Source organism: Mycteria americana, chromosome Z (assembly GCF_035582795.1).
Source record: "Mycteria americana isolate JAX WOST 10 ecotype Jacksonville Zoo and Gardens chromosome Z, USCA_MyAme_1.0, whole genome shotgun sequence".
Taxonomy (NCBI): Eukaryota; Metazoa; Chordata; class Aves; order Ciconiiformes; family Ciconiidae; genus Mycteria; species Mycteria americana.
In genome coordinates this window covers 68,420,519-68,433,895 of record NC_134396.1, presented here as the reverse complement: position 1 = coordinate 68,433,895, position 13,377 = coordinate 68,420,519, and the positions used below count along the sequence as shown (strand labels likewise).

The window sequence follows — 13,377 nt, the reverse complement described above, 5'->3', positions numbered from 1 at the left end:
TCCATAAAAGCGAATACATTTTTTCACCTTAAAAATCCCTTTGCTTTCTGCCATGAACAAGAAAAGCATTCCAATGCCATAAATACATTTTTTTTAAAATCTACCAACCTGACTGTAGCCCTTTAAGAGCCTTAGGGATGTGTCCTGCTTTAAGAACTTGTCCATGAAAAACTTGGGACCCCTCACATGTTACACATTTCATACCGCACTTCAAAGAAGAACGTTAAATACCTTGTGACTAGAGTACTGTTTATTTCATAATCTAAACAAACACTGGAATACAGTCTATGCTTTTCTACTTTCCTGCAGACTTTACAGCGAGCTTTTTGTCCCCCCCCCCGATAATTAAAACAATCTGCATACACACAGAACATGCATGCTCTCTAACACCAGTAATGACGGTAAGAAGAGTCAGTTTCCATCATCTTCCTGTTGCCTGTATTAGAAAAAAATACTTTTGTTTTTACTGTAGTTACGGCAGTGTGGCTAAGGATACGAAGACTAGAGCACAGTTTTACTCCCTGCACAGAAAATGTTCATCACAAGCATGCTGATGGTGATAAATATTACATGTTTATTAAATGATAGGCATATTTTTATCCCCTTTACTCCCTTTTTAAAAAGACTAAGTGGCTACATGTAAATGCAGTGAAGCAGGTATAAGCTTAATTAATCAGAGTTGATTCAGACTGGCACCAAGACGCAGCGAAGTCCGACGAAGTCTCAGCGAGGCTTTCCATGGGCTACGATGACCTCCGCCACAAGGCATCTGCCTTCTACTTTTTGAAAGTAGAAATCAAAGGCCTTGTAGCACGGCCAGTCCTGCGGACGGGGCGGACCGCTCCGGTGTGTCGGGCTCCCTGGAAAAGAAGCACTTGTAGTCCATTAGTGTTTGAGAAAACCTTGTGAGTGGGTTACCTTCCCCGGGGCCGCGCACCCGCCCCGCTCCGCGGCGTAGCCCGCTGCTCTTCGTCGGCCACGCGGCTGGCTGCGGCTTTACACCACCGAGTGGTCGTTGCTGTGGACGCCAGCCAGGATGGTGTGGTTGAGCGAGGACGCCGACCGGTCCGAGCCTTCAGTGGGGCCGTTGGCGTTCTCGCTGCGCTGGCAGCAGAGGATCTGCTTGAAGGTCGCGCTCATCTCCTTGTCCCGGTAGGAGTAGATGATGGGGTTCATGGCGGAGTTGAACTCCGCCAGGAGCAGGAAAAATTTTTCATAGGCCAGGACGTTGCACTGGGGACAGCAAACGTCGAGGAGCAGCAAGACTAATCCTGGGGTCCAGCAGATTATGAAAGCACCTAGGAAGAGAAAGAGCGGACAAAATACAACAAAACCCACATGTATACTAATGCACTGTTACTTGTCAAGACGCTATGAGAACCATCCAACTGGAAGCGTCAATGGTTAATTTTCTCTTTCAAGAGTATCGTTCCCACACTATTTCCTCACTGACCTGATGAGAGGGCTGCCTTTCAAAGATCTGTAAATGGTTATGGGCAGCACATCAAAAGAGCAAGGCATTCCCCCCCACACTCTCCATCTGAAACGGTCTCTGCTTGGCAAATATATTTGCATTTAAAGTTGATAATGAGGAACATTTTTTCCCTTCAGCTAGAGACCTCTGACTAATCAATCTCTTGATCAGGAGAAACAATGCTGCAATTTACTTCTCAAACTAATAACAACAAAGAAAACCTTTCTGTGAGTGCTGTGACCGAAGCATCAGTAATAGAAAAAGAGTGGTGCAGGCAGCAATTCTCAAGAAAAAGAAAGCCTGGGTCTTGTTAATCCATTTCAGCCCCATTATGTAATGGAAAGTCCTAAACACACATCCTTCTTCCACTGAAATGTCGTCCTTCAACAGATCTACTTCTTTTCTTAGGGCTCTATTCAACAGAAATTCAGAGGCTCCTCAGGCTTCAATAGTGTAAATGCCAAAGAGCCTTACCCTGATTAAAATGCTTCCCACTCCTTTCTCTGCTTTGCAAAGCTCTGAGTGGGATAAAGCCCAGAACAAAATTTGGAGTTCAATGCAGAAATGAAATCAAATGCCTTGAACTTTACTGGGAGTACCGAGTTAAATGAAGACGCTAACTCCCTGCAAGGTTAAAGAGGTTTTAAATATAAGCACTGCTGGGGAAGCCTTTACGCACCAATCACGTCAGAACGAAGACGGTGCTCCTGAGATTTTCCAGGCTGACATGCCTGGCTGAGGTGGAAACCACGGTCTTATCAGCGGGCAGGCTTAGCGCAGGCAGCAGCCATAAGGGCTTCCCAGCACTACCCGCTGTTTTCAAACAGGTTCTCCTGTCACTGGGGTATTTATTTGTTAACATACTGCCTCTGCTTTTTTTCTGCAGTGATGCTCTCTGCAGGTCTAGCAGCTGACTACAGTCAGTCTCCGCAGCACGCAGCCTTTTTGCTGTGCCTGCCAGGAAGATGCCAGCTATTTCCAGCCTGGGCAGTGGCGGCTGTAAGCTGTGCAGACACCTTTCCGTTTGGATACCAAACCTACCTAGATCAAACACAAGAATGTTTTCCGACGGGCTTTGCAAACACGCAGGGTGCGCTGGGCTACAGACTTTGGTTGCCAACCAGGCAACCATGCACAGGCTTTCTACGTACAAAAAAGCATCCCTAAACTGAGCTTGCTTGCAACCGATGGTGCCACAGTGCCACTCCATGCCTATCGCTTTGCTGACCAACAAAGCTTGCACAGGGAAAGAAGCTGGGAGGCGAGCTGCCAGCTGCCAGTACAAAGCACCGATGTCTTTGGCCAAATGACTTTGTTAGGGGCTGGCAGCAATTTTACAGAATAGGGATGAAACTCTCCCACGCCGAGGTGGCATCAAACTCATGAATCCGCTTCATAGCTTTTGTCTGCAGCTCTTTCAGATTCCAGCAGTCCTAGAAAAGAGTACTTGAAACCCATGCAAAGGACTATGGTCTTTTGTCTCTTCCTTGTACCTGTTCCCAGAAGAGTACAAAACCGCATCTCTTTATTTGCAGGATTGTCCGGGTTGATACAGAGGCTGTCCCCTGCACGGAGCAGCTCTGCTGAGCTGGTTTCTGCAGAAACCAAGACAATCTTTCAAATTCAACCACTCGCTGCTGAAACTGTGCGTGTTGTGTTCAACCTCCTAGCTAGTGAGGCAGCGGTGGACTTTGTTCCAGCTTGAGCATGTATTTTCTTCATTACAGGCTGCCTCGGGAGAACAACATCAGAGACGGGAACACTGCAAGTCATGGGATCTACAGTCAAGGACAAAAGACGATGACAGCATCCTCATCAGGCCTGTAGCAGAGAAGTCCAATGTGGGAACAATGGAGCTGACAGGAAAGCTCTCCTAGTGTTGTTCAAAGTTGCAATTGAAAGCTTCCAATTTTCCAACATTTTTTTTGTTGTTGTTGTCGGGTTTTTTTTCAGATCTGTTGTTGAGAAACTAAACATGTCAAACAGAACGTTCTGTTGCTGTCATTGTTGGGTACGTTAAAAGCAGCAACAAGAAGCAGCAGTACGGTGAGGCAGGTAGGCGTTTGCCCCTGAGAAAGCCCCAAAGTCTTTGACAAAATTCCATATGCAGCCCACTGCCCTGAACACTGGTCTCAGGTGGAGTTTCTGAGCCTCTCTGGGCTCCTCAGTATCTCGGAGCGGTCCAACAACCTACGTGCTGAGGCTTGACGTGGTTGCACTCAAGAAGAAGTGGACCGTGGTTGAGCAAGTAACTAAATGCTCTGTGCAGCTCATGCTACACTGAAAAAAGATAAAAACAAAGGGTCGCCTTCCCACCCAGCTCTGGAAGTGAATGGAAATCATCATTCTGCAAATCGCCACCCTGCTGCTCACGCCAGGCCAGGTGCTGGGTCAATGACGCGCTGGCAGCCAGGGCTTCGCGCGGAGAAGCCCACGCTGCCCAGCTCCAGACCCGCTTGGGTAACGTGGGCTCGAGCGGAGAAGCCCACGCTGCCCAGCTCCAGACCCGCTTGGGTAACGTGGGCTTTCCGCTGCCCTGGCCCCCAGCCGCAGACCAGGCTGACTTTCCAACCTATTTCCTCCATGCAGCAGCGGAGCACACAGCATCCGGGACCGCACCTTTGTGCGAAGAGGGCTAGCTTCAAGCTTCTGAACAGACGTCTCATTTGTTATTGGGAAGTAAAAGCCATTGAAGCCAGCCCCATTCAGTCTAGTGGGTTTTGTTTTACTTTAGCCCCTGGGATTTTCCTAGCAAAACTTCCCATCATGCTAATGGCTCCTGTGGCTTATTAAGTGAAGTGCTTGCAAATGGTGGCACAAACAATGCCTCGGGTTTTCTCACTTGTTATTTAACTGTCAGTACCGTGGAAAATGCTGGAAAGCATCACTCACGGTAAGGGCACGTTTGAGTTAGGTACAATGCAAGAACATAAAAATGTCAGGCTCCTATTACTTCAGATTTAGGAAACATCATCTGTTAAACATGGAATTCTTTCCATGGAAGGAAAAAAAAGCTTGAAATCTATTTTTTCTGCTTCTTACTTGGAATATTTGTCAAACTAAAGTGATATGAAACTAAAAGTGAGGTTAAATTCTTCCCCTTCCAGAAATCTGTTGTGCATTGATTTCACCAAGAATGAAGATCTAAAAATATCACATCTAATAAAACGACGAGATCCAAAAGCTTCCTGCTGCCATGTACCAAAAAGCCTTAAGCACACACCAAAATATTGATGTATTTTTCTGCTCAGGAACAGAACTAAAAGCAGCCCCAAGTACAGTGTGAGTAATTTCCAGGTGCATCTTAACATTTTACAAACTCGGTCAAACGCACGTTACAATAAGTTACAAAGCAGATCTATTGCATTCAGTGAATCAAATCTCCTCATCTTCGTGGACATGTCATTGTCATGCCACGGCACTAGGAGAGCCCAACGTGCACGAATAAAATCGCAGATGGTATGTCCTTGGGCGGCTGAAGAGCACTGTTGCCTGGACAGATAGCACCCTGGGATGACACCTCCAACCCTGGCAGTCCTTAGAGGTGCTGGCATCGCACGAAGCTGACCGAGCTCTTCAATTGCAGCAGGAGGAACATTCCTACGGTGCATGGCCAAGGTCCGCCCTGTGGGTCTGGCAAGAGAGGGCCTGGTGAGGAAGAAATGCCCATCAGGCTGAGGGGCGAATGGCTAGCCATGAGACAGGAAAGCTTGAGGGACCCAGCGAAACGGCACTGCAGCTTTTAAAAAGATGTAAGGAGACGAGAGCGGACCAGTCCCTATAGACTGAGAAGGAGATTTTACAGCAGGAAATCTGAGTTACAACAAAGCAGTCATGACACTAATCCCATGTTCTGTTGCTGCGTAATACCTCTCACCCAGGGCTGAAACTCCAACCTCTCATGCATAGTCTGTCTTGCTGCGCTGTGGCAGAAGTCCACTGGGGACTTTCCAATGACCACGATATGACTACATCACATCTCTCTTGAACCCTCGTCTAGTGCACCAGTGCGGATTGTATTTCCACGGTAGTTGCATGCTTGCTGACTCCTGGGTAAGCACGGCACGGCCTCACAGCAAGGTTTGATTGCAAGAGAGTAAAAACTGTTGTGGGCAGTAGGCATATGAAACCAGCCATGATAAATCACACAAAAATGAGTGACTAGAAAAACAAAAGAGAAAACAACTCCAAAAAGCAGCAGCAGAAGAGAAACAAGCTACATGAGAATAAACACTGACGAACTAGTCACTCATTACTAGGTCCTTGGTCCTCTCAGGAATGTTTGCAAAATCAACACAACAAATTGCAGACAGTACAGAAAGATAAATTAGGAAAAAAGATACGATAGAAACAGCCTCCTAAAACACAGAAATATTAATTTAAGGCTGTACTTGAATGACAGATCACCTCTGTGCTACTGCAGTCAAGCATGCCTGCTGGTTTAGTTTATCATTAAGCGCTGACCATTTGGGATGACTTTTTTTCCTACCGGTGGAGGCTTTCTTAAATTGATGCCTGTGTTTACAAAAACTTGGTAGAACCAAAGCAAGTAACAGCTCCCCTTCTGAGAAGTAGACATACCCAAAGGATCTGACATAGTTAGAGGAAAAGAGGTTGAAGAGGGGGGAAAAGCATTGCCAGTGTGTCTTGTGGAGCTTTCTTTCATTTTTCAAAGAGCCAAAAGGCAGATGCTGCACAGATCCAAACCCAGGCTTGGAGAAGTGAATTCCAGGCGACTGTCCCTTTACATGCATGGCAAGAGCATTTGGTCCAGCTTTATCCTAGGGCTGCAGATTAAATCGTTTTATTGCTGCTGCTGCAGACAGAAAGCGAGCCTGGTTTCAGTGGGACACTGATCAACTGCAGTATATTTTTGTGTTAGGCTTTGCTCTGGGGAGGATGCAAGAAGTTCACAAACATGCTGGAGGCACGCTGGCACCCAGCCCCCGGGGATGGGGGGCCAGCCCTGGCAGGGGGTGGCACGGAGGAGCACCCCGAGGCTTGCCTGCTGTCCCCTCCCGGCAGCTCCCCGGGGCCGTGGGGTCCCCGTGCTGCCCCAGGGGTGGGCAGCGGGTCAAGGATGCAATTCAGCTTCCAACATCCCGCCTGGACGCCAGGGACCCGCACACGGCCACCTCCCAGTGACCAGACTGGATGGCTACTTGTGCAACTTCTTAGGTTAGCAGGCGAAGCATTTCCTAAGCAGCACTTTTTTTTTTTTCCTTTTGCCTTGGACAGCGTAAGTCTGCATTTATTGCATGAACGTTTACTTTCCTCTAACTCACAAGAGCAAAATAAAAGAAGCGCTTCTGTCCCTGCCAAGTCACACACCGCCGTCCCTCGGAGGCTCCGGTGGGATGCGGTTCTTGTCAATGCACACCTATCCTGAAACACCCCTTTTCTCCTGCTTAACCATATTGTGCCCCGTTCGTGTGCCCTCTTCCACCCATCCTGGGTGTTGACCCTGACTTTATTGTCTTCTGGCATGGCCTCACACTCACCCTGCAAATTCCTCATACAGAGAAGTCTGTAGGGAGGGGAAAAATATGGAAAGGGCCTCTTTTAGGGAGTGAGGGGAGAGGAGGAGGAAAAAAGGTCCCGCTTGTGTCTGCAGTTTTGTTAAGATTACAGACACAGGATAAAGCAATACCGTATCAAAGACAGAAAGACCCACTCCAGCTGAACTGCAGGGACATTCACGTTCTGCCGCTGTTGCCCACCTCCCCTTGTCCACCCGCTGTGGTCTCCAAATCCCCTCCGGTTCTCAGAGCGGCACTTGTGACGGGCGGCTACACCACCTCTTCCACTGGGAAAACGGTGACGGGGAGAGGAGAGGGCTCTGAGCATCACTGCCAGTTACCAACAGGGAGCAGGGTCTTGCTGCACTTTCTGCAGGCTGAAAGCAGTGCTATGGGGAGATGATGTGTTTTATTTAACAAAACCATAGCCAAAAAGGGCATTTTCCACATCCCGATACAATCCCACCCTCAGCAGGGAAAGCCACTTGCTATGCTAGCTGAGGAGCAAGCTCATCAGCTGCAACACAACTGCACTTCTTCATGCCCTAGCCATCTGTAAGCTGTATCAATAACCCTCCTTATCACACTGTGTATTATCTTGTGCATAGCATGAATAGAGATAAGTACTGCATGAAATAGCGCTTATCTATAGCTATGCATTGTTTTCCCCAGACACAAATATTAGAGAATGAAATCTAAAATGAATGCTGAATTATTATATATGCAAAAGATCGATGAAGATCATTTATCACGCTGTAAACATACAGAGTGTAGGAGTAATTCTTCTAATTCTAGTCTGACATCATTTCCCCCAATTTTGCCACACCATTACTACACAATATAGCTTATAGTTCTTGGCGGATGAAAACACAGTTGTTGCTGTTATTTGTAGTTTCTGCTGGAAATAGTCAGCATTGGGGTAAGGTTTGTTTCTACCCATGGAATTTTTATGTGAAAAAATAAAATGTGACTACCACATATGGAGCAGATTAACAAATGTAAAATAATCCTATGCTAAATTTGGCAAATCTGCAGAACTTCAGATATGAAAGGCTTGCCTCTCCATCCACAGACTCCAAAAGGCTCGGGGAGGATGACAATGAAAGACAGTCCTTGAAAAATACCCCAGGCAGGGGAGAGCAGCACGCAGCGTGCCAGTAAGAATGGTCTTGTTGAAAAGGGTGCTATAAAAACCCCTTCATTTATTTAAGGTGTCTTTATTTAAGGAAGCTGTATGAGTTCTGAATGAGTGAGAGATTTGTAGCACACTCCTTCTGCAGTTTCTGACTGAGTGCAAAACGCTGCTTTCTCCGACATGTGTCTGGGAGACTTTGACACAACGGCCCCTTTGGGTTTCAAGCCATTTATCTGGTGGGGCTGTGTGTGAAAGGAAGGGGGATGTCTCCAGCAGTGTAAAATAGGAAATGAGAAACAAAGCAAAGCTCAATAAAATGTACATTCATATTCATGCAACAGTGTCTTACATGTACTTCTCATACAATGATTTGGAGCAAGGGGACCCAAGCAAGTAAGAGAAAATACACAACTAGGGGGCATACGGGAAGAGCTGGGTGGTATGAGCTATCTGTCTTTCACAACACTATACTTGCCCCATCCCTGGGGACCCCGTTCTAGTCTCCCATGAGCTGAACTGCTCTGAACATGCAGATTATAGATAAAATCCTGACCTCAGCTTGTCCAGGTATCTGAACTCCACATGAAAAGTTGACAGGTTTGCCAGATTTTTCAGTCTACTGCACCCATAGTTTGCAAAGGGATTTTTAAATAAACTGTTTGTGCTAGTACTGCATCCATTCCCTGACTTCTACCTTCTCCACAGCTATACGCACACACACACTCCAACTTCTTCCTGAAGCCTGTTCTGGGATTTTGAGTTTGGTCCGACTTTGCACAAAATAATGGCTGGCTCATGTAGGAACACAGAAATCACATCTTGCTCCAAAAATGATTTCCCCGTCCCAGGAGGAATACAGTATGTGTCTGCTTCAAACATCTGTCTTCACCTTTGAACTCCTGTGCACAGAATTAATTCGGTGTTTAAGGCATGGCGATCTTTGTCAACAAGTCACCCCCTCTCTGCAAAACCTGGCTGCTTCCCTCTTGAAGCATTTATCCGGTTTAAAACATGCTAATGACTTGACATGAAAGCTTCCCCAGGGCTCTGCTGGGCTGGGAAGAGCAGCATGCCTTGCCCACAAAGAGTGAAGTTCCCATGTATGTTAGCATCACCTCGTTCTGAGCCTTAATATTTAGTATTTCACCTGTTCATCCCTTTAATCCTCATCGCCTTCTTTCTTTTCAGAAAAAATAAAATAAAGCAAAAAACTCTTCCTAAATGGACATACAGTCTTGACCACAACTGATACTCCTGCTGGCATACGGACTCCTTTGCTACAGGCTGGCCTCTGCTCTCCTGTTCTCTTCCAATGCTCACATCACCACATTGCTCCTGACAATTTATCATTTAAATACTCACTCTTACAAGCTCCTCGGGCAAATCTTTAGGTCAAAGCCCTTCTTTTAAACCAGACACAGTTCTGCACACAGGGCCAACTGAAGATACACCTGACCCACCGCGGTGCCAACAACAACCGCTAGCCAACAACCCCACTGGCACCACTAGCCGCACGACTGCTGTCTCCGAGCATGGAAATGCTCCGACAGAAAACGCCTCTGGCTGGTGGGGCTGCATCTGCAGCCATCACGCCTTCCCATTTCTCAGGGTGGCCGACACCTTTGGTCCTCTCTTCCTGCTTCAGTTTGCAAGCCCAGACCAGAGGTAACGAAGAGCAGGTTTCTTGCAGTAGGACTCGCAAATGGCAGCCGTGGGAGTCCTCATGAGCTCGCTGTCTGCAGCTCTTCGTGCTCGCTGCCCCTGAGTGCTTGCTCCAAGTGCTGGAGACAGGGTACGCTGACACTCAGCCTTCCTGGCTTTCCTTCTGGAGGTCCTGTCTGCTGGGTGTCTTCCCACCTGGACCTTGGGTGGCCTTTCCACAGAGCCTAGCAGCAGCAGCGGATGTTTCAGATACCATGTGGGTCTCCAAGCCCTTGTGTACCTCGGTAGTATCTAAAGCTTTTGAAGCTGGAAACAGCAACAGACAGAAAAGCCTGGGGAGGACCGATAACTAAACAAAACAAACTGAAGAGAAAATGAGACATGGGCAGAAGCAAGCCATCAGAACTGACTGGTTTATTTCATGGGTGCTCGTTAAACTCTAGCCCAGGTTAACGCTTGCTTGGTGTCACGCTCTGCCTGCTGCTTGCAGTCCTGCAAAATGAGTTCGCTGGTCTCTGGCCAGCTGATCCAGCCGCCCTCAAGTATTCCTTGGCTGACGTCTCTGAAGGAGAAATCAAATGCTAATGCAAATGGAGGACACCAGGACTGTGTTTCAACTGACACCTGCAAACCAAAGGTGTTCGAATACCTCCTCGTTTCAAATGTACGCTTGTCGTGGTTTTAAAGAACACCTTGCAAAGATGGCATGTGCAATCCGCTTGCCAAAAAGAAAACCGAAAGCTGGAGCCCATGGCAATTTATCCGCATCCATTTGAATCCCTCAAATCAAAGGACTGTTAAGGAAAAATGAATTCACCGCTGATCTAGTGACTGCAGGAGAGAGACAGTACTCCCCCCCCCACCCCTGCAAAAGAAGAAAGTAAGCCTTTTATCTATAAAAAGCATTTTAGACAAAAACAGGAAGTCATTAAACGCCAATGGTCAGGATTCCAACTGATTTCTAAATTCATAAAGATATGTGAAGCTAATCTCTGAATAAAAGCCTGGCTGTTGCCAAAGCAATCTGAGTATTTATCTCTGTGTAAAGACAAACAGTAGTCCCTGCGGAGTTTCGCTGTTGCCAAAAACCTGACACAGAGAGGAAATTTTGGTGTCTTTTTCAACTTTCAGGCGTTCTAGACGAGCCTTTATGCTCTGTTATGGACACAAATGCTCCTGCAGTCCCAAATCAGCAGCGGCAGCTTGGCTGGAAAAGGAGCACAAAAGCCCAGCTGAGAAGAGGCTCCTGAGGCTCAAGGTACTGGTGTCCCTGGGTCACGGTGACACAGGACAAAGAAAAGCAGGCAACAGATGTCTGGGGAAAATTAGAAGCAAGAAACCGCCTTTTAGTCCATATCTGGCATCCTACTTGCATCCCCTAGTCCAAACTCAGCCCGGATCCTCTTTACGGGCACTGATCGCTCATGGTCACGACTTGGGGCGCTGGGTAGGGGACAGACCCGTCCCCGAACAGCAAGAGGACCTTGTCCTAGGGGCCTGGGCGAGGCTTTCACGTCCCGGCGGACGTGGGGCTGCTGGAGGTGACCAGGTCTGGTGGCACCGCGACCGTGCCTACGCAGACGGGACGGCTCACGGCAAGAGGTCACGCGAGGCAGGAGCGGGAGCGCTGGCACCCTGCAGGCAGGGCTCACAAACCGGACTCTGTTCTGCCTGCCTCCGCAAGGTATATTTAGCGTGCTTAGGACCTGGGTGTTTCACCGCTTCTCCAGGAGCTGCAGTTTTCATTGACAGAAAAATCATTCACGGCGATGTTGAAAAAACCCTGTTTTGCCCACTTTTCCTTTGGAAATCCATATACCCCCTGGGGTACTCTGGTACTTTCCCAGGGACGGTCACAATGGTACACTCAAACAATACAGTTTATTTAGCAGATTGCAACCAACTTTGGTACAAGAGATTGTTTAATTGTATTTTCTCTTGTTGTTAAGGACATTAAGTGTTACCGGTATTATGGTTGGATAAGCTCCAGTTGCAACACAAGTTCCCAAATGAACCATGGGTGAATGCAATTTAATATGTAAAGCATTTAATATGCTTTGATTCTTACATAAGATGAAACTAATAATACTAGAAGAAAAATATTAGCCTCTATCTGCTTCCTTAATAGGAATAAAATTTGTTTCTCCCATGCTAGTACCAGACTGTGAATAGGAGAAAGTGTTACAAAAAGGTAGAGATACTTAAAAATAACTGTATTATATAGCAGCTCTACCTCAACTGCAAGAAAACTGCGTGTGCTTTTATTTTTATATAGCCATACTGCAATTTATTTGATTATAACTAGCTGGTTAAGCTGTGGTAGACACCCCTCAAGGGGACTGCATTAAGACCAGTTACACAAAACAGTTTTAAGAAGCAGAATCCACCGTGACAGCTGTGCTCCTCTGGGAAAACAAAGGGCACGAGCCCCGGAGTGAAGTGGACAACAGGGGAAAAGCCCTCTTGGTCAAGGGGATGTCACTCCAGAATAAATCTTCCTGGAAAATCAGTCTGTCTTTTGGATATGTTAGGAAAGCCTGCTCCCCAAAAAGACCTTCTACTCCTCATGTGAATGTTGACAAATCGAAATACTGCCTGAAAGCAGAAGCAGCCTTGGACAGACTGTACACAAACAAGGGTGCTGTAGTAAGTCACCTGCACACCTCACCACCCAAGCAGTGGCAAGGCTGTACGGATGTTGCTCGGGCTATCAGACTATCAGCGAGGTGTCTACAAATAGCAATGGTAAAACAGAGGGATAGCAGACAGACATGGCATTGCACTTCACGAGAGAAGCGCTGAGTGAAGAACCACCCAAATTTTGCTTGTGGTAAGTATATACTGACAGCTTATCAGAAGGGTAAATTCCAGGTTTTAGCACTTAATTCTATATGTACTCGTTTAAACCTGTCTAGATGAGGCTGATAACTTGGGCATAAAATACAGCTTTTGGTCTATATTTCTACACTGAAGATGAGACATGGTTCAAAGGGATGCAGCTACCTCTTGGTTCTCACAGATGCCTCTGAATTCCCTTGGAATATCTAATTTTCCCTGTCTGGACAAGATGCCATTATACTGTAACTTATGTCTTAGGTGTCTGGGAGAATGAAAGATTAGTATTTTATCAACTTCTATGAAGCCAGTCTCTGGAATCATTAAAAATACTATCATGCAGAAAGAAGCACTGCAACAGTGTACAGTAGGTACATTTTTCCCTGTCGGAAGGGTGTTTACTGTCCCGCAGCATATAATTTTACTGCGGTAATGACAGTATTTCCCATACTTAAAATGGGAAATACAGTGCACAAGTCTGGTAATGTTTCATTGCTGGTGGTAAATATCTGGATTCCAATGGCGGCTTCTCTGTGATTTCCTTTGTATTTACCATTACAGAATCTATATGGATTTAAAGTCTTCAGGCAAACACAGAAGACAGCACTGACAGAATTTAGCCTTTATTTCCACTCATAGCTTCAAGAATCACATTGCCAAACCATGCATTACACTGGGGAAAAAAAGAGGTGTCTTCAGCTAGCCCTTTCCCTCACCAGTACACAGCTGTGGAAAACCCTGGGAACGCAGCT

General features: G+C 46.7%; 1 protein-coding gene across 4 annotated transcripts in view; it reads right to left on the bottom strand.

Annotated features, from left to right (window-relative positions):
• Positions 1 to 352: 352 nt before the first annotated feature.
• Positions 353 to 13,377, bottom strand: part of LPAR1 (lysophosphatidic acid receptor 1) — a 73,833-nt gene continuing 60,808 nt past the window's right edge. For 3 of the 4 annotated variants that reach the window (XM_075527181.1, XM_075527180.1, XM_075527182.1), the window contains exon 4: positions 353 to 1,298. In XM_075527181.1, coding sequence (XP_075383296.1) covers positions 997 to 1,298 — 302 coding nt within the window. In that variant the 3' untranslated portion in view covers positions 353 to 996. The remainder of the gene's footprint in view (positions 1,299 to 13,377) is intronic. The other variant, XR_012779012.1, reaches the window with a different exon arrangement.